This window comes from Stigmatopora nigra, chromosome 7 (genome assembly GCF_051989575.1).
Source record: "Stigmatopora nigra isolate UIUO_SnigA chromosome 7, RoL_Snig_1.1, whole genome shotgun sequence".
NCBI lineage: Eukaryota > Metazoa > Chordata > Actinopteri > Syngnathiformes > Syngnathidae > Stigmatopora > Stigmatopora nigra.
The window spans coordinates 2,408,015-2,425,168 of record NC_135514.1 but is presented as its reverse complement, the minus strand read 5'-3'; the positions used below and the strand labels follow the sequence as shown (position 1 = coordinate 2,425,168).

Sequence of the window (17,154 nt, the reverse complement as noted above, 5' to 3'; positions counted from 1 at the left end):
AGTCCCAGGGAGAACATGTAAACTCCACACAGGTGGACATGACCTGGATCCAAACCCAGGACCTCAGAGCTGAGGCCGATGCACTAACCACTCGCTCCACCGTGCCGCCCTAAGAGAGAGTTAAGTGTTTAAAATTGAAACAGCTAAAATTAGAACTGGTATGGGAAATAGTCATGGAAAATGGTATTGGAAATAATCATGTGTACTCTTTAAAAGCAATTCTTTATTCCCTTTAGTATGCTTTGTAATGAAATTCACAAAATGTATAAAAAAAATTCAGAAGCCTAAATGTGCACCAGTGAATACTGTCAGTATTCAGAGAACCCCATGCAACCACCACCTGAGATATTGTACAAACATTTCCGATCAGTCCACCTCCATTTAGTTTTAAATTAAAATACAGCATGTAAACATATGTTTATGGCAATACAGCAAAGTACCAATCGTACTTTTTGTTCCCTTTCATTGAAATTGCAATTATGATCATTCATACAGTAGTTCCATCTCCACAATTTCATGGATCCATTTTGACATTCAGCCTCAATCCAACAGGAATATGGTCTGTCAGGCCAGCCAGCTGGGTAATAAATGATACCTCTTCCACTTCCTAAAAGAAGAATAGAAAATTTAGTATTTGTTTAACACCAACAACAAAAAACAAAACAATGATTCAGCACGTTATTTTTGTCAACACAGTACAAATGAGTCATTAAAGTGTTTACAACATATTTTGTTACTTCCATACACTGGTGAAATTGGTCTAAGAAGGAGAAAAGTGGCGAATGAGAAATGTTAAGTGCAGCCACATACGGTTTGGCAGTGCTTGGAAATGGATTTTTCCCGGAATAAGATATAATCAATCCTTCGTCCAATCCAGGGCTGGTCAGTTTCGGGGTAAACCAATGGCGAGCCTGTGGCAGGAACGGGCGGGGAGATGTAACGCTTTCTTAGCATGTCATTTTCCAACGTTCTGCAAAAACAACAACAGAAATTCTTTAGTTGGCATCATTTCAGTTGGGTTAACACTTAAAGAATGAGTAAGCACCGTTTTAGATTTTCAGGAGTGTTTACGTCATCGTCATACAGAGTTGGCTGTTCTAGCAGAGTGCCTGTAATGTAGAAATTCTCAGTTCCAAAATAATAAATTTAACTGAAAAATAAAATGTTTTGTCCAGGTAACATGTACGTACCAATTACCCAGGGCTTCTCTTTCCCTGGCCCTGCTCTGCAAGGGTCTTTGTATTCCTCAAAGAGATTATGATTCTGTTCCAAAGTGTCATCTAGACAGACAGAAGTACAGGTCGTAAAAAGCAGACGATTTGGGGGAAATGGCAATTATGGGAGCTGAACACACACACACCTGGTGAGCAATTGTCAAAGTTAAAGTCGCCACAGAGAACATCAAAAACCACTTCTTCATCTGGCTGTCTGTGGGCCGCTTGGAAATCACCTATCCACTTGGTGACCATGTTGAGTTGGTCACAGCGGATCTCGCCTTCACCTTATTCAAGAAGCCACAATGCACCTGTCATTCATGTTTATTTTTCTCCTTGCTCAAGCTCGTCTTGAAAATGTCACTTACCTTCTGGTGCATGAAGGTGTGTACAGTTGAAATAACCAGTTACTTTTTTCTGCTTCTGGTTTGTCCCAATCAGCACCTGCCAATATAACAAATGGGTTTATATGACACAAAAGATAATTTTTTTGCCGAAACAATTCTGGAACTCAACCAGATTTTGAGTTATTTTGTTGGTGTAAGGCAAGATGGGTTTTATGGGTTATTTTTTTACGATTTTTTCCATTTTCCTTATGAGTTATCCTCACAAATGCCACGGGAGGGGGGGCGGGTGCATTTACTTTTTGCCCATAGTTAGCTGGGATCGGCTCCAGCACCCCCATGATCCTTGTAAAGGTTGAGATAATAAGATTAAGATTAATTAAGATAATTTAGAGCAGGGTTTCCAAACCAGTGTGCAGCGGGAAATTGCAAGTCATACAATGTAATACTCAGGGAGAAAAATTAATAATAATATAACAAGATTGAAACTGAACAATTGGTAACATTAGGCCCATGTGAAAAATGAGATTTTTGAATGATTTTGGAGGTTTATGTGCTTCCTGATGACAACTTTGATGAGAACGACTATTGTTAATAAAGGCAACATAGTTTTAAATTAAAAGTTTCAGATGACGGTGTCTTTTGTGTGTTTTTTTTTCAATTCAAATAGTATTCCACAGCTCAAACACTGCTTTAGAGTCATTGTACACGTGTGAAAACGAAACACGACAAATACCTTGGTGGAGAGGAGGCCCTTGGCAGCCAAAGCATCTTCACCTTTACTGTTGGGAAAGCATTTATACTGGGCCTCCAAAATAGGGTATCGACTGGCCAGGAATAGGCCGCTATTGAAGAACTTAAAAGAAGAACAGCCGCACGAAGGTTGGCAAGCATATCCTCCTACATCATAGAGTATGTGTGCAAATAAAGGACTTAGGGCACTAGTGAGTTTCTGTGCTGCCCGCTTATCAAACACTTCTTCCAGGCAGAGAATGTCCACATTGGAAGGGAACATGGTGGACACCTCCCACGGAACGTCATCCCGGGTGGAAAGTCTCTGAGAAAGCAGAGAACGGGAGGCGTTGCGTTGACTCTTCCCGCCCTGTTGGTTGGAATTCTGGTTGGAGTTGTACTGGAAGGATGTAGAAGTTTCTTTAGTATCTCCACAGGGTACGTCGGCCACATCACTGAATGACTTTGGGATTGTAGCCGCTTTGTTAGCATCTCCACATTCAGAGACTCTCGCTGCGGGGGTTACGCTGTCGGAAGGGCTCGGAGTGCCACAGCTACTGGGAGAGTCAATAAAGATGCGGATGTTGGGTCGGCCCACACCGTGAGCGATACACTCGCCGATTGTCGCTGCCCTTTGCTGGGTGTGTCCCAGGTTATTGAAGCGAGCCAGACTATCGGGCAGAAGACACAAGTTGGCCGAGGCGAAGACGAATGACGCCTTTCCCTCCAGCTCGAAGCCCTCGTGTGTTTCACTCTGGAGGGATGCTGTCTCTCTGTGATAGCAGAAAGGACGGCGGCATGCCTGCAGTGGAGCCCATAGTAGGAAGCCCAGCAAGGCTATGGGCGCAGTCACGATAAACAGAGTGAAGAAGACGATGGAGCCGAAGAAAACCTTGAGAGGGTAGAGGTAGCATGTGTCCTCTTGCTGCCGTTCAAGAGTGGTCAACTTGCACACGGCGATGAGGCGGTCAAGAAACCAAAAACATGGCAGAATTAACACCCATCCAGCCGCATGGATGCCAGCGGCACACGGGTTTGGGAACGGGGAAGTCTTCAGGGCCATACCTTTGGACCCTTGCTAAAATCCCCAGCCTAAAGGAATCAGGTGCAGTGTCATTTCTTTCCTCTCTATTGGACGCTGAAGGCAAGAAGAGAAAGACACATCATGATAAGAATCGAGCTTTGGAATATTTATACAAGAAGGGCAACGAGGTCTGAACATGTGACAGCGTCACTGTGATGTTGGTTAAAACAACAGATTCATATTGTTTTGAATTCGGTTTACAAATAGAAATGAAATATGAGGTTAAAAGGTGAAGATTTTAAAATGTATTTATTTATATTTAAGTATTAACTCATCGGCAACCATTGACTGCCAGAGACGTCCAATCTATTTTGACTGGTAGCATCTGCCAGCCCATACAATACTACACTCAATATCAGCCTTTACAGTTGTAATTGATGTGATCTTTACAATAATTAAGCGCTGCAAGAAACAAAACAATGGAGAGGTATGTGTATTGCAAGATGTTTATATACCATCTATATTTACACTACTGAAACAAACTTTGCAGAACAATGACAAACTGTCCAGCGACAGCAAGACTGACGACTAAACGAGTAAATGTGACAGCACACCGGGAATCGAACCCCGACCCTTTGCGTAGAAAGGTAGGCGTACTCACTGATCGTACACATTTTATAAAATTATGGCTGCTATCATGAACAACAGCAAACAAACTTTATTGGGCCGCACAATGTTAAAAAATGAACAGCATTATAGTGAAAATGAAATATTTTTGTCTTTATAATGAGTCAGCTGGTTTTAGGGCGGAACATTCAAACAACCAGGAAGTTACATATTTACGCTCATCCGATCCAACTCTCACCAATTCATTTTTATTTTATTTTGCTGTACTGCGAATTGTATTTGTTCAATGTCATCAACTTCCCATGTTTTTTTTTGTTTTGTTTTTGCGATTTACGGCATTTGTTCCTACCCCCAGTACAGACTCAAGTCACCGAATGCTAAGCTAACAATGTTGTCAATACAATCAAATGCACTAATAAATATGGGGGCTACTGTGCCAAAAAAAAAACCCACATTAAATTACCAACCCTCACCATGGTAATACTCATATGTTGCGATATAATAAAGGAGTAATTCTGAGTCACGTTGGCTAGCATCAGACGGCTAAAAATGCAAAAGATTATTTCTTACCTTATGTACAAGTAAACTGGGGCGAACCGTCGGGTCGAAAACTATGCATATATTGGTGAATTTATTCAAAGAAGATAGTTAGTGTTTATTATTAAACTCCTCGTTTTAACGAATAAAAAAACGACATCACACTGAGCATGTTCTAAGATTCATCATTAAACACCAAATAAGCCGAGCCTTGATGACGTCATACTGGATCGCCTGTCACGTGACCTCACCTGAGGTTACGTAACAAAAATACCTGAAGTGTATATAATAAACGCACTCAAAATATCTTTACTCATTGAGGTGCGATGGATTGTTAATCTGGTCCTGAAACATGACCTTTCACTGCAAGCCTCCCCAGTACAAGTGAATTGGACGTCTATTGCAGTCAATGGCAGCCAATAAAGTCAGACTGCCTCAAATAAACAGTCATGGTTGAGGAAAATTTTACAACTTGTTGTCTGAATGCTTACATTTGACCACATTTAAGGCAAAAGAAAATGAAAAAGTAAATTACAACGGCTGGTTAAAATCCATGAGTCTTATGGAGATATTTAGCGGATATAAAACAATGAATGAGATCTGTAATGGATTTGTTATACAAAACCTTTTCTTAGTTTGACTTGAACTGAAGTTTAACTTTTGTTTTTAAAAACCAGTCACTTTTAGAGAACCTTTAGTTGTTTTCCATATTTTAAGAGTCCATTCTAAAACCTTGCAAAGAATGCATCCATTTTTTCTAGTAAAATATGACAAATGTACATAGTAAAGGTTTAATTAGGATAAGATTATAAACAATCAATCTACATTAATTGATATTATTACAACCATTAAATTGCACGTGTTTTATAAAAGGCAAAGTGAAGAAAAGGTATTAGAATAGTACTTTGATTAATGGAAGCAATTATCAAAAACAGTCTTCCCATGTGATTTTTTTCTGTCCCTTTCTTGAGCTCAGCTCCCTCTTGCTCTTCCCACAAAAGTAAGAATGTACATAAAAATATTGATGATGTCCATGTACAGGTTAAGTGCAGCAAAGATGTATTCTTCAGGATGCAAGGAGAGTTCCTTATTGCCTATCACCAGCTGGGTGTCCACTGCCAAGAACTGGAACAAAACATTTTTCTTTAAGAGCACCAACTTTTTATCATTTAATAACTAATAATTTGTGCATATGGACTTACACAGGCAAAGAGTAAGGATGCCAATCCAGCATAAAAAATATTCAGGATTCCGTTACGTAAGATGATGCAGAGGAAGCTGAAAAGGACGAGGACAACCAAGCACACAAACATCACGCCGTACCAGGAAGTGAAGTCGTATTTGGTCTGTGGAAGGATGACAAAAATGACGAATTAAGTTAGTATTAGGTTACACTGCTCTTTAAACTACCAATATTGCATGTAAGAAGCAGATTGTAACCTGGAGAGAGAAGATGACCACCGTAAAGCAAACCACAGCTGTGATTCCCAATGCCATGAGCACTACGTCAGTTTCATGGAAGCTGGTAATCATTACAACCATATATGACATACTGAGAGTCAGGATGGACTGGAAAAAAATACAGTTGTTAGTTAAAAAATAACTCATACGGGCTGACTAGAGTTCTAATAACAATAACTTAAATTGACATGGTGTTCTTTTGGTGTACAGTAATACCTTGACATATGAGGAATTTGAACAATTGACATACGAGCTCACTCCTGGAACACATTATGCTCATATCTCAAGGTATTACTGTGTACTAAAGGTTTGTTTATGGCAAATACAGCATTTCCTAATCAGGAAAATAATAACTAGCTTACTAATGCAACAAGGTTCCATGGATGTTTCCTACGGAGGTTCCCAGAGCAGCTGATTGCGTAAACGCACACAAAGAATGTGATGTAGGACAAAATGTAGGGCCAGAGGTTCTCCCTCACAAAGACCTTGATTTCTTTCACGAAGGTGAAAACGATTACAAAGGAGAACGTCACCAATAGCTGAGCAGTGAGCACCAAGAAAACCTGCAGGGTGGAAGAAATAAGTAGAAATGATATTGATAAATTAGTAACACTTTTGCAAAAAAATCAGTCATAAAAATTATGCAAATACAGTAATACCTCAATTATTGTGTGGTAAGGTGCATTACGCCGATTACAATATCATTCCCAGCACATTTCTGCTTCCCCCCTTATTTTAAAATGCATAAGAGCAGAAATTTGGATCAATAGAAGCATTATTTTATTTAGACAGTCCTGCATAAATGATGTTGACAAATATAAGAAAACGAGACAGGTCATGGCTCCATTGGGACCGGGCGGCCATATTGCAGCTCTATTCCACTGATGCTTTCAAGGAACTCATATGGCTTACAATATTAGTTTAGGAGTTGCCCTGAGATTTATATGATTTAAAAGCTGCCTTGGTTCAATAGCTTGGGACACCGTTCATTCAGTCAGCGTTTCTTATATATAGTGTGTATGTACCACCAGAGGGACTGGGGCTCCCTCTAGTGGTAGGTGAAAGATCTATTTAATTAAAGATTTAATATTAGGACGAAATGTATTGTTTACGCTTCCTAATTTAGCTAACGTGATGTTTTTGCCAGCTATCGACAAATCAATATCTTGTTTGGCTGACATATTTATTTCACGTGAGCATTCTGCATTTTGGCCCTACCTTCCGGATGAAAGCTCGTCTTACGGTTTTGTCATCAAACCCAGAACCGAAGTCCTGGTTCTCGTCAAAAGAAGGGGGTTCCTCCTCACTCTGGTATGGTTCACCTAAAGTGTCGGAAATCTTAAATAAACGTATCTGGGAAACGAACAATGTTGTTTACCTGATTTGTTGTCGAGGAAGTCATAGGGAGGCGGAGATGCTGGGTTGCTCATACTGTAAACTCCAGGTCCAATTGGCCCAAAAGCGGACTGCGGAGGATGAGCGGGCCCCCCAGGAGGGCCCACCGACCCCGGCACGAACGGTGCTGGGGTCGGCTCCTCTTCCAGTAGAGTGTATGCCGTTTTATGCGTAGCCATTTTCGACGGGGGCCGAATGTGGCCGTCGTGTTTGGGAGGAAAAACCAACGCGTTGACAGTCGAAACAAAAACACGCCCCCAACAGACCAGTGACGTCAATTACGTAATTTCCGACTCTCGTTCCTCCCTGAACTCGTCATTTTTGCGATTTTTGCTATAATGTAGGTATTCAAAATATACATACATACATACACACACACACACACACACACACATATATATATATATATATATATATATATATATATATATATATATATATATATATATATATATATATATATATATATATATATATATATATATATATATATATATATATATATATATATATATATATATATATATATATATATATATATATATATATATATATATATATATATATATATATATATATATATATATATATATATATATATATATATATATATATATATATATATATATACAAAACATTGATAAGAATTTTATTTATTAGATTTTGTCAGGAAAATCACACAGAATCTATTTGTTTGGGGGATAGATTTCCTTTTATTAGAAAAAAAATGCTAACCAAATTTCCTAATAATAATAATGCATTGTAAAATGCAAGGCAAAATACCTTTGCACTTCATTCCAAGCGAGATATTACATGCTTCATTTCCATAGTCCCTATGAAAGTGATCAGGTACATAAACTTGTATTTAATATTTAAGAATCCACAAAAGAAACTTAACAGGTCTCATATTTGTAGCTGTTCTTTTGGAACTAGCACTGGACTAAACTGTGTCATAAAACAACCACAGCATGCTATTTTTTTAACATTGTAATGAAACTAACTAAACACCAAACACACAAAAAGGTTTATTGAAAGCTTCCATAATAAATACATAAATAGCATAATTTAAAAAGGCACATTAGGAAACAAAATGAGATTCACATTTAACTTTTTTTTTTTGCTGAGCTTGCATGACCTGCAATTCAATGAGGAAGGTGAGGTGCTTTTTTCCATCTTCAGCACCCTCTTGTTTCATTTAAAAATGCATGCACACAACCAACAAAAATGTCATATTTTGTGAAATTCCAGGATAAACCTAAAATGGAGCCACCACTTTGATCGGTGAATCAATTATATACCTTTAAAAAAAATCCAAATAGGTGCCATTGAGGAAAATGTAGATGTTGAATTTTAAATTAAGGCTTATTTAGAAACGTTTTTTTAAATTCTCCCTGGCTCATACTGGTGACATTTTGACAAGAGCAAAATGACATTTATGGAAAGTAGTCATTGATTTTGAAGTTACACCATCTTGCACCAGAGTCCAAAAGTCTCAGAAAAGAATGGAAGTTAGAGCTTGAAAACATCCATACATTTTGTAAATTTTGCCAGAATTTTTTGGGGGGGATATTTATTTAAATGCTTGAAAAAGACTAAAATTAATGTCACCTTTTGAATTGGTAGTTCATTTGAGGTTTATCCTGAAATATTCTTAACTTTTTGTGAGTAGTGTACATAAGTAATGGGAAACAAGAGAGTTGATTGCATAGATATTGTTGAAACAAATCCTAAAAATGAACTATGAACTTATATTTATGCACAGGTTTTGGTATATAAAGTAATGGGGAAGACATCAGATTATAAGACATAAATGCACTTGGGAACACAATATATACAGTACACAAAAATGAGCCATGAGGTTAAATCCGCCTGCTTTCGTTAACATTCAATCTCTTTGCTTTATGTATAAATATTAAATAATGGGGGGCAAAAAATACTGATCCAATTTGAATAAAATACAGTATTTGCTTACACGTCCTGTGATTTTTCTTCACTTTTCAAGTTAAAAGCTTGTGCGGACAACCTCCATTGTACAGTAACTTGACCCCCGTCGAACAAGGCGATGACCCCTGCGCCAATTCTTAACCACACCATTTCCTTTTTCACTGAATGCGATCCGTCTGCAGCTGCTGAGGCTGATACTGGCTGAAGGCGGCAGCGGCGGCTGCGGCCCCCGGTGTCGCGGCGGTGGCCAGCGGCTGCTGCATCGTGTACCCGTAGCCGGCTGTTGTCATGTAACCAGCGGGGGCCGGGGAGGCTGCGTAGGGATACTGCTCATAGGCGGCCGCAGCTGCCGCCGCGGCAGTGGCAGCTGCCGCCGAGTACTGGGCATAAGCCGCTCCTGTGTAGTCGAGGTACGGCGAGGTGGCAGCGGCGGCTGCGGCAGCTGTTGCCGTGGCACTTGAGGGTTGCACGTGTGGGATCACCATACTGGGCTGGACAAAGGCCTGAGGGTAGACGTAGTGAGCCGGGATCCTGTAGGACACAAACACACCATGTCAAAGGTGAGCCGCAAGGGAGTAATCCTGCAGGCGCCACAAATACGTCAATCCAGTCCTCAGAACACAGCAAATCCATTCATTAACAGCTGGGGGAGAAAAACAAAAACAAAAAAAACCCTACCTAGATAAGTTAAGAAAGCAGCAACAAACCACAAGCGCAATAAGAGCACCTGAAACCCAAACGGAAACCCAGCGCTTCGCCCCGTTGAGAACCGCCGTAACAAAATGCGAGCTGACCGCACAACATCACCTCAAGAAAGGAAGTGGACAGCGTTGTGTCCGACTGCACACGCAAAGGCATGCCCACACATGTTAGGTCCTTAAACACAAAAAAATGAACTGCAAACATGTTGACTTTACTATGGAAACTGCAGAATTTAGCAGTAAGACTAGCTAAAGGTGTTTTTTTTTTATATTGCATGCTAGCCATTTACAATGACTTATTTGATTAAATGTTTTGTTTGGGGTTGAATATGTGTGCGGTACGGGTCACAATAATGATTATCAAAATATGCTGATATAATAATGTTGTACAATACAATTTGTCAAAAACACACCGTCTGTGAGAATACTTCAATGCAACATTTTTGGAAGTAAATAAGGTGACACTAAGATTGCAGCATTGTTGGAAACAAATGAGTGCATTTCTTAACTTATTGAAAAGGATAGATGTGCAATTCATTTAAACTGGGGGGGAATGGCTTTGAAATGTCCTATTTTGGCCCAGTGAAAAGCAACCTGATGATTCCTTAATTGAACAATCTTTTTAAACGAATATATCCTTTCTTCTCATGTCTTAACAATAATCTGTTGGAATACCGATAATTGCAATATTTCCCTTTTATATGGAATATATTTTTACACGCTTAGTTTAAGTTAGTTTAGCGTTGTGTGTCAGTTTGGCAGGACACTTTAAAGGGGCCATGCAATAAAAATCTATTTTTTTCTCTTTCTCTTTAAGCATAGCTTTGGTCAAAATTAGACTTTATAAAGCGTATAGTCCAAGTCAGTGAGTCAGCTTCTGAAAATATCAACACCTGGTCCTGTATTGTCACCAAAGTCATCCTTTGGTTGCAACCCATCTCTTCCTTGATCGCTTCTTTGTTTTTTTATGGTTTATTTACTGTGATTAACCACTTTGTGTGGAAGAAAAAACATCATACATATGGACAATGTGTGGATTGGGCCTTATAATTTAAAGTGACAAGTACACTGCTTAAAGCAAGCATGCTAACTATGAGCACAAGATGGTCTCTTCAATATTTTTTTATAAACCCATAACTCCTTGGCCGCCATTGATGATGACGGCAGATGTCAATTCTATTTTAACCCGAGGGATTGAGAGTAAATGATCCCCTATAATATTCCCTTTAAACTTTTTAAACACAATTTAAAAGTATTACCGCATAAAATACATGAAAGATAATATAATACCACAAAATGTAAAGATGATCAAGATAAAATACCCCCCAATGTGATCCAAACTTAATCAAATGGCTGTAAACATCATTCAACACAACCAAGAAATTCACAATAAAGCATAATCACTTAAGTGAACCAGGAGATAGCGGCAGAATGCAGTATCATACCAGCAAAATAATCCACAAAGAGGGGGGCTTGGGGCAAATAAGTAGAACTGGAGTTTGGCACTTTTGGGAGGCCAATTTCTTATTTAATCAGAAACCAAGAACAAACATATGTTAAGGTAACAAGAGTAAAATGGAGAAAACGAGCTAAATAGGTGTTTGTAAATACAAGTATTTCAGATAATAGAACCTAAGGAAAACAACAAAACAGTTGTCATTTTTTAGAGAAAATTCATAAATACGTCGCACTTGAATATTAGTCGCAGGTCCAGCCAAATTATGAAAAAAGTGCGACTTATACTCCAAAAAACACGGTATATGTAAAATCAAGTGACCCACTGTCTCAGCGTTGGGAATTGTTAATTCTTTTCAATGACTACAATGTATCATGTATACATAAAAGAAATGTACTGGATGAACTACACCCCCCCCTCCTCCCTTTTTTTTTTAAATTGATGATGAACATGAGATTTGTCCGGCACAGTCTGTTTTATGACACAAAGGTCTCCCCACCCTCTACTGAAATGTCAAAAGATCAGAGGACGCATAACATGTAACCCGATGGCAATTCAGCCATGTTTAAGATCAATTTAAAGCCATTTTCTCATCTTTGGTGACTATACTCATTCCAATATTTTGTAAATTGTGATTCCACTGTCCTCCATTAACATCAGTTAGGGACAAAAACCATACATTTTGCATTACATTTGGACACTGGCAGAAAATATATTGAGGCCAGGTGTTATATCTGTCCCTCTTTTGGACTACAAGAGCCCCCACACAGGCAAATGTATACATGCCATCTTGACTGACAAGGGAGGCTGGAGGCAAGGCTATTTTTGCCCCCCTTGTCATGTCAAAAGGACGTGCTGATCTCTTTCAGTAACACATGGCAGGGCACTCGTCAACTGGAGCGACTCGGCTACACTGCTCGGCTGTTCTGACCCCCCTCTACTTTTCATTGCGGGTGGTACTTGATATGAGATTGGGAAATGGTCTCACTTTTCTTTGTATCCATAAAAAATGTTAAATATACACACTTTAAAAATAGGCAGTCGATCAAATGGAACTACTGGCTCTGATTTATTTCTATGACTCATGGGGATGGTGCAAAACAACTGGGTCAAAAGAAATGTCTTACTTGGAAGAACACTTCATCTCATCTCATTTAGTGAACCACTTTGTCCTCATTAGGGTTGCAGGGGTGCTGGAGCCTATCCCAGCTGACTCTGGGCCAGAGGCGGGACACACCCTGAATTAGTGGCCAGCCAATCGAAGGGCACAAAGAGACAAATTATGATTCACGCTCACACTCATACCTAGGGGCAATTTAGAGTGTCCAATCAGTCTACCATGCATGTTTTTGGAATGTGGGAGGAAACCGGAGTACCCAGAGGAAATTCACGCAGGCCCAGGGAGAACATGCAAACTACACACAGATGACCGTGACCTGGATTTTAACCCAGGACCCCAGAGCTGCGAGGTCGACGCGCAAACCACTCGCCCCACTGGGCCGCCCAAGAACACTTCAATGACATCAAATAAATCAAACAAACAGATACTTTTTAGTAATGCTACTAGGACCCAGCACTGAGGAAAAAAAAGTCATAATAGGGGTGACCCTTTGCGATTTTTTGATTATCACAACCATCTGGTCTACATAACCCGCGATATTTGAGGGATTACTGTATTGATTGGTGAAGCATAATCGAATGGACAGATAAAAATATCTATCAATATTGTATTGATATGCTAGTTAAAATGTCTGAAAGTTATCAATACTAGAATTGTCAAAATCATCAAATAATGCAATGTGTTTGTTATTACTTTAAGTACATACACTACACATCAACTTTTACCCCCTTCTCTATAAATGTCCCGGCCGGCACTGTAAAACTCAATGTGGCCCTTGACATTTACCATATTTAAAAGCTTTTAAACAGGGGCCTGCCCTTGTCCGGGTGCATATTTCGCAGTTGTTCCAGTGGAGAGCTATATAAAGGTGCTTTGTAAATCACCAAGGCACACGGATAATCTGCAGCATGGGACCAAAAGGCTTCCACCTGTTGTCCACAGCTGAGCACCCCTTGCCCGCACCATGCATTATTAACAGAGACGCTCCTTTTTTCCATCCGAATTTGAGAGGCCGCGGAGATCATTGTAGCGGACAGCTGCTGCCTGTGAGGCGCGCTCGGATCTCGTGTCTATAGCCTGAAACATTTGTCTGTTGAGATATAGAGGTCTTCAGTAGGCAGTTAATTTCTGCCCGCTGTTGTATGTCTTCAATGGAACTCAAAGCAATGGGTTAATTGAAAAGAAACAAAACTCCCGCATGCAGACCAAGTGTTTGTTTTGTTGCAGGGAATCCAATTGGCAGCACTGCTCAGAGACAGTTTGGTCCATTCACAACAAAACGTGATCGTCTTGTGGTTAACTAGAAACTGTAGGGAGGGATAATAAACAGCAGGCTACTGCACAAAGAATTAAATAGTCAACACTCTGTTGCTGTTACGCCTTCCTAGCAAAAGTCACTCAAGTCGTGAACAAAAAAATCAACTCCCCAGCCCCAAATAGTTGTAGAAATGAGCACACAAGTTAAGCTGAACACCACATCATACTGAAAACAAGGCACACACCAATCTATGTGCTAGGAAAACCAACAACAAAAGTCAAAAATAAAAGGACACCCATGCATCTAGTCACCATTTCAGTTTGTGTATGTTTACAGGTAACACTTTAGCGCTCTGCCCAATAGTAGACTCAGCTATTCCTCAAACCATCATCTGCTATTTTAACCGTTACCGAGCCTGTCAGATCAGAGAGAGACACAGACAACATGAAGTCAATCTGGCAGTTGGCTAAAGAAGAGGAGGGGGGGAGAAAAGGGGGGAAAGGGGGTACACATGTTCAATTCTGTCACAGTCAACACCAAGAGGAACGCTCATTGTCACTCATGTCCTCATTCAGTAGGGTTGAAACAGGTGAGAGGGACAAATGAAAGGTCAAGAAAAAGTGACTGCCCTATCGCTCATTGGGGCTGATTGTGCAACATACCCATAAGGCCTTTGGATGAACGCCGGGTGTATCTGAGGCATACCAAATGCAAAGCCTAGAAAAGACAAAATACAAAAAAAACTATTTAGAACACTTCAAAGTTGAACAGCCAGCCATACGGCCAGATGCAACTACCTTTATACTGAAATTGGGACATGCGAGACCCGTGGAAGGTTTGGCAATGAGCATCTACAGTGATAGACCCAATACAGTTGAATAGGGACAGTTAGCAGTGATCATTCATTGCCAGCCCTCTCGGTTCAATTGGATTTGAACTTGAAATGGCAGCCAATCATTTTTTGGGGGGATCCAAAACAAGAAACCTAGTGAGCATTGAGCAGCTCTTACCTGGCTGTATAACTCTGGGCTTCGCTCCCAGGTATGCCAGGTTTACATTGGCCTTCCTGCCATCTATAATGGGGTTGGGGTCCTTGCAAGCTCGGTCAGCTGAGGCCCGGTCCGCCATGGTCACCTGGAGGAGAACCAAAATGAGATTTGAATAGACGGCTATTTCTGCTTTTGTGGTTAATTTGCTTTTGTATTCTGTGGTGGAAAGTCAAGTACAAATACTTAAGTTGTGTATTTACTTGAGTATGCATTTTTCCTGATGATGCTATGCTTTATTTTACATAGATAAGCTTGTTAACTTTTTTAAACCTGTGCAGAGGCCAACGCGAATAGACAGAGAGATATAGTGTGGTGCTCGACACCACACTATCTGAGACCAATACTTGCCGGGATCACGACGAAATCCAGACTTTTGGCAGTTGGGTACCAGATAAGATAAGACTACGACGATACATTGATATATAACTAACATAATTGTTATTTACAGTCAAGTCAAAAATAGTTTTGGGAGTGTATACCTAGACAAGCCTAAGGCTCAAAGCGTGACAGATCTTGAACATTACAATTTTTTAAAAAAATGTGTGTAAAACTTGATTACCAACAATCACTCGACAGATAATTCTACATCAACAGCATTATTTTAAGAATGTAAAGAATCTATTTTTGGAGCTACAAGAATGTAATGGATTTTTTTATATCATTAGCTAATATTCTATATTTTTCCAGCCGCACTTGTAAAACTATGGGATAACTTATTTTTCTTAGTATGAGCATGTTAGGTACAGAATAAACCCAACAGAGCACAAAGAAAGAAAAGGTTATGTTGAGATGAAAAAATAAACCCCTTGACCCCCAAAATAGTTTCTTTACTTTTTATTTTTAAATTTTCAATACACGCTTTAAATAGCAATGTTTACGAATATAATTTGATACTTGGCAGGTTTGCTGCCTGTAATTTACAAAATATATTTACTCATCCTTTTAATAAGGAAATTACAGAATCTGCTCATTTGGGAAGAGTAGAATCATTTTTTCTAGATTTGTCATCGTCATTTTAAAAGTAACTTTTTTATAATTCAAAAGTTAAATCAGAACTTCTGATTTGACTAGATTGGTTGTTTACATTACTTACCTGTACTTAGGTGAAGCGTGTACCAACTTTGGCAACAGCTGCTCTCATTAACACGAGACATGGCAAACAAATATTGGCAACAAGACAAGCGACAAGCAGCACGTGTACGTTCCAAAAAACACTAATTTTAGTTTGTTATTGTCTTGAAAACTTACAAATCCATAACCTCTGGACTTCCCCGTCTGTCGGTCTGTGATGACCACAGCCTCCTCGATGTCCCCGAACACTTCGAAGTATTTCCTGAGACTTGAGTCGGTGGTGTGGTAGGGAAGACCTCCCACGAAGATTTTGGTGAAGGTGGTGTCTTTCTGAGCCGAATGCATATTCTGTGGGGTTAGTAATTGAATTAGAAGTTTAAAAAATCAAAAATAAAAGGGCACTTTGGAGCTTAAAGAAACGTCGGAGTGGAAGGGAGAGTGTGAAATGTGCGGCGCGTGGCAGAGACAGGACAAGTCATTCCCCTGGTAGCAGGCGAAGGAGGAGGAGGAGGAGGAGAAGATGGACACCTGTTGAGTTTATTGCCTACATATCTGAGGGCATGAAACAGATAGCCTAACTCCACCCCAAGTGGACGCTCGAACTTGGTCCTGGTTGGCCCCAAAATGGGAGATGTGTGTCAAAATAAATAACTGAGAAAGTGAACTGTGTCGAATGCTGTTTATTACATTGTGGGCTTTTGAAGAGTTGACGTGAGATAATGCCTGTGCGTCGGGCGTCCCCTAGTGGCTGGAGGTGGTCGAGCCGTGAACGTCTCTGGGTGGAAGCGAAACGCGTAAATTTGTGGGCTTGAAAAATGGGATGTGTGACGTCGACGGACATTTGTACGTTATCTACTTTCATTTCTTGCGAGTAAAGACGACAGATAGGTCGTCATAGCTATAAGGTTGAACTCAGTTACATAAGTTGAGAGAACCATGTTGCTCCAAAGTTTTGGGCAAACCTGTCCATGTCAGTAATCCTAATGGAAATAAATGTATTCATTTGGCAAATGATCAAGTTAGACCACACAGTTGTGTGGTCCTGGGTTCCAAACCAGGTCGATCCTGCGGTGTGGAGTTTGCATGTTCTTCGTGGGTTTTCTCTGGGTACTCTGGCTCCCTCCCACATTCCAAAAAAATGCATGGGAGGCAGGTTGGACACTCTAAATTGCCCCTGGGTATGTGTGTGTGTGAATGGTTGTCCTCGTCAGCTGAGACAGG

General features: G+C 40.0%; 3 protein-coding genes across 4 annotated transcripts; all 3 read right to left on the bottom strand.

Annotated features, from left to right (window-relative positions):
• Positions 1–203: 203 nt before the first annotated feature.
• Positions 204–4,794, bottom strand: smpd5 (sphingomyelin phosphodiesterase 5). The gene is made up of 8 exons (XM_077721357.1): positions 4,512–4,794; positions 2,295–3,428; positions 1,583–1,658; positions 1,361–1,501; positions 1,191–1,280; positions 1,046–1,109; positions 811–970; positions 204–607 (listed from the first exon to the last, which is right to left on the bottom strand). The coding sequence occupies exons 2-8, from the start codon at positions 3,351–3,353 to the stop codon at positions 515–517; spliced, it is 1,683 nt and encodes a 560-aa protein (XP_077577483.1). The 5' UTR covers positions 3,354–3,428; positions 4,512–4,794; the 3' UTR covers positions 204–514.
• A 461-nt stretch (positions 4,795–5,255) lies between these two features.
• Positions 5,256–7,604, bottom strand: grinab (glutamate receptor, ionotropic, N-methyl D-aspartate-associated protein 1b (glutamate binding)). The gene is made up of 6 exons (XM_077721359.1): positions 7,318–7,604; positions 7,158–7,261; positions 6,302–6,502; positions 5,919–6,047; positions 5,681–5,824; positions 5,256–5,603 (listed from the first exon to the last, which is right to left on the bottom strand). The coding sequence occupies exons 1-6, from the start codon at positions 7,511–7,513 to the stop codon at positions 5,451–5,453; spliced, it is 927 nt and encodes a 308-aa protein (XP_077577485.1). The 5' UTR covers positions 7,514–7,604; the 3' UTR covers positions 5,256–5,450.
• A 1,463-nt stretch (positions 7,605–9,067) lies between these two features.
• On the bottom strand, positions 9,068–16,727 carry rbm24b (RNA binding motif protein 24b). 2 transcript variants are annotated; one of them, XM_077721362.1, is made up of 5 exons: positions 16,621–16,727; positions 16,111–16,281; positions 14,824–14,947; positions 14,476–14,530; positions 9,068–9,809 (listed from the first exon to the last, which is right to left on the bottom strand). In XM_077721362.1, the coding sequence occupies exons 2-5, from the start codon at positions 16,276–16,278 to the stop codon at positions 9,437–9,439; spliced, it is 720 nt and encodes a 239-aa protein (XP_077577488.1). In that variant the 5' UTR covers positions 16,279–16,281; positions 16,621–16,727; the 3' UTR covers positions 9,068–9,436. The 2 variants fall into 2 exon arrangements, with proteins under 2 accessions (XP_077577488.1, XP_077577487.1); XM_077721361.1 differs by lacking the exon at positions 16,621–16,727 and adding an exon at positions 16,462–16,614.
• Between the last annotated feature and the right edge of the window lie 427 nt (positions 16,728–17,154).

Excerpts from the sequence above, each read along its gene's own strand:
- rbm24b (XM_077721362.1), bottom strand. The coding sequence starts at position 16,278 with ATGCATTCGGCTCAGAAAGACACCACCTTCACCAAAATCTTCGTGGGA. Across the intron at positions 14,948-16,110 it reads AGTCCAGAGGTTATGGATTT|GTGACCATGGCGGACCGGGC; the intron begins GTAAGTTTTCAA and ends GTTCTCCTCCAG. Across the intron at positions 9,810-14,475 it reads TTCATCCAAAGGCCTTATGG|GATCCCGGCTCACTACGTCT; the intron begins GTATGTTGCACA and ends TGTGTCCTACAG.
- smpd5 (XM_077721357.1), bottom strand. The coding sequence starts at position 3,353 with ATGGCCCTGAAGACTTCCCCGTTCCCAAACCCGTGTGCCGCTGGCATC. Across the intron at positions 1,110-1,190 it reads AGAGAAGCCCTGGGTAATTG|GCACTCTGCTAGAACAGCCA; the intron begins GTACGTACATGT and ends TCTACATTACAG. Across the intron at positions 608-810 it reads TTTCCAAGCACTGCCAAACC|GAAGTGGAAGAGGTATCATT; the intron begins GTATGTGGCTGC and ends TTCTTCTTTTAG.
- grinab (XM_077721359.1), bottom strand. The coding sequence starts at position 7,513 with ATGGCTACGCATAAAACGGCATACACTCTACTGGAAGAGGAGCCGACC. Across the intron at positions 6,503-7,157 it reads GACGAGCTTTCATCCGGAAG|GTTTTCTTGGTGCTCACTGC; the intron begins GTAGGGCCAAAA and ends TCCACCCTGCAG. Across the intron at positions 6,048-6,301 it reads CATGGAACCTTGTTGCATTA|TCCATCCTGACTCTCAGTAT; the intron begins GTAAGCTAGTTA and ends ATTTTTTTCCAG.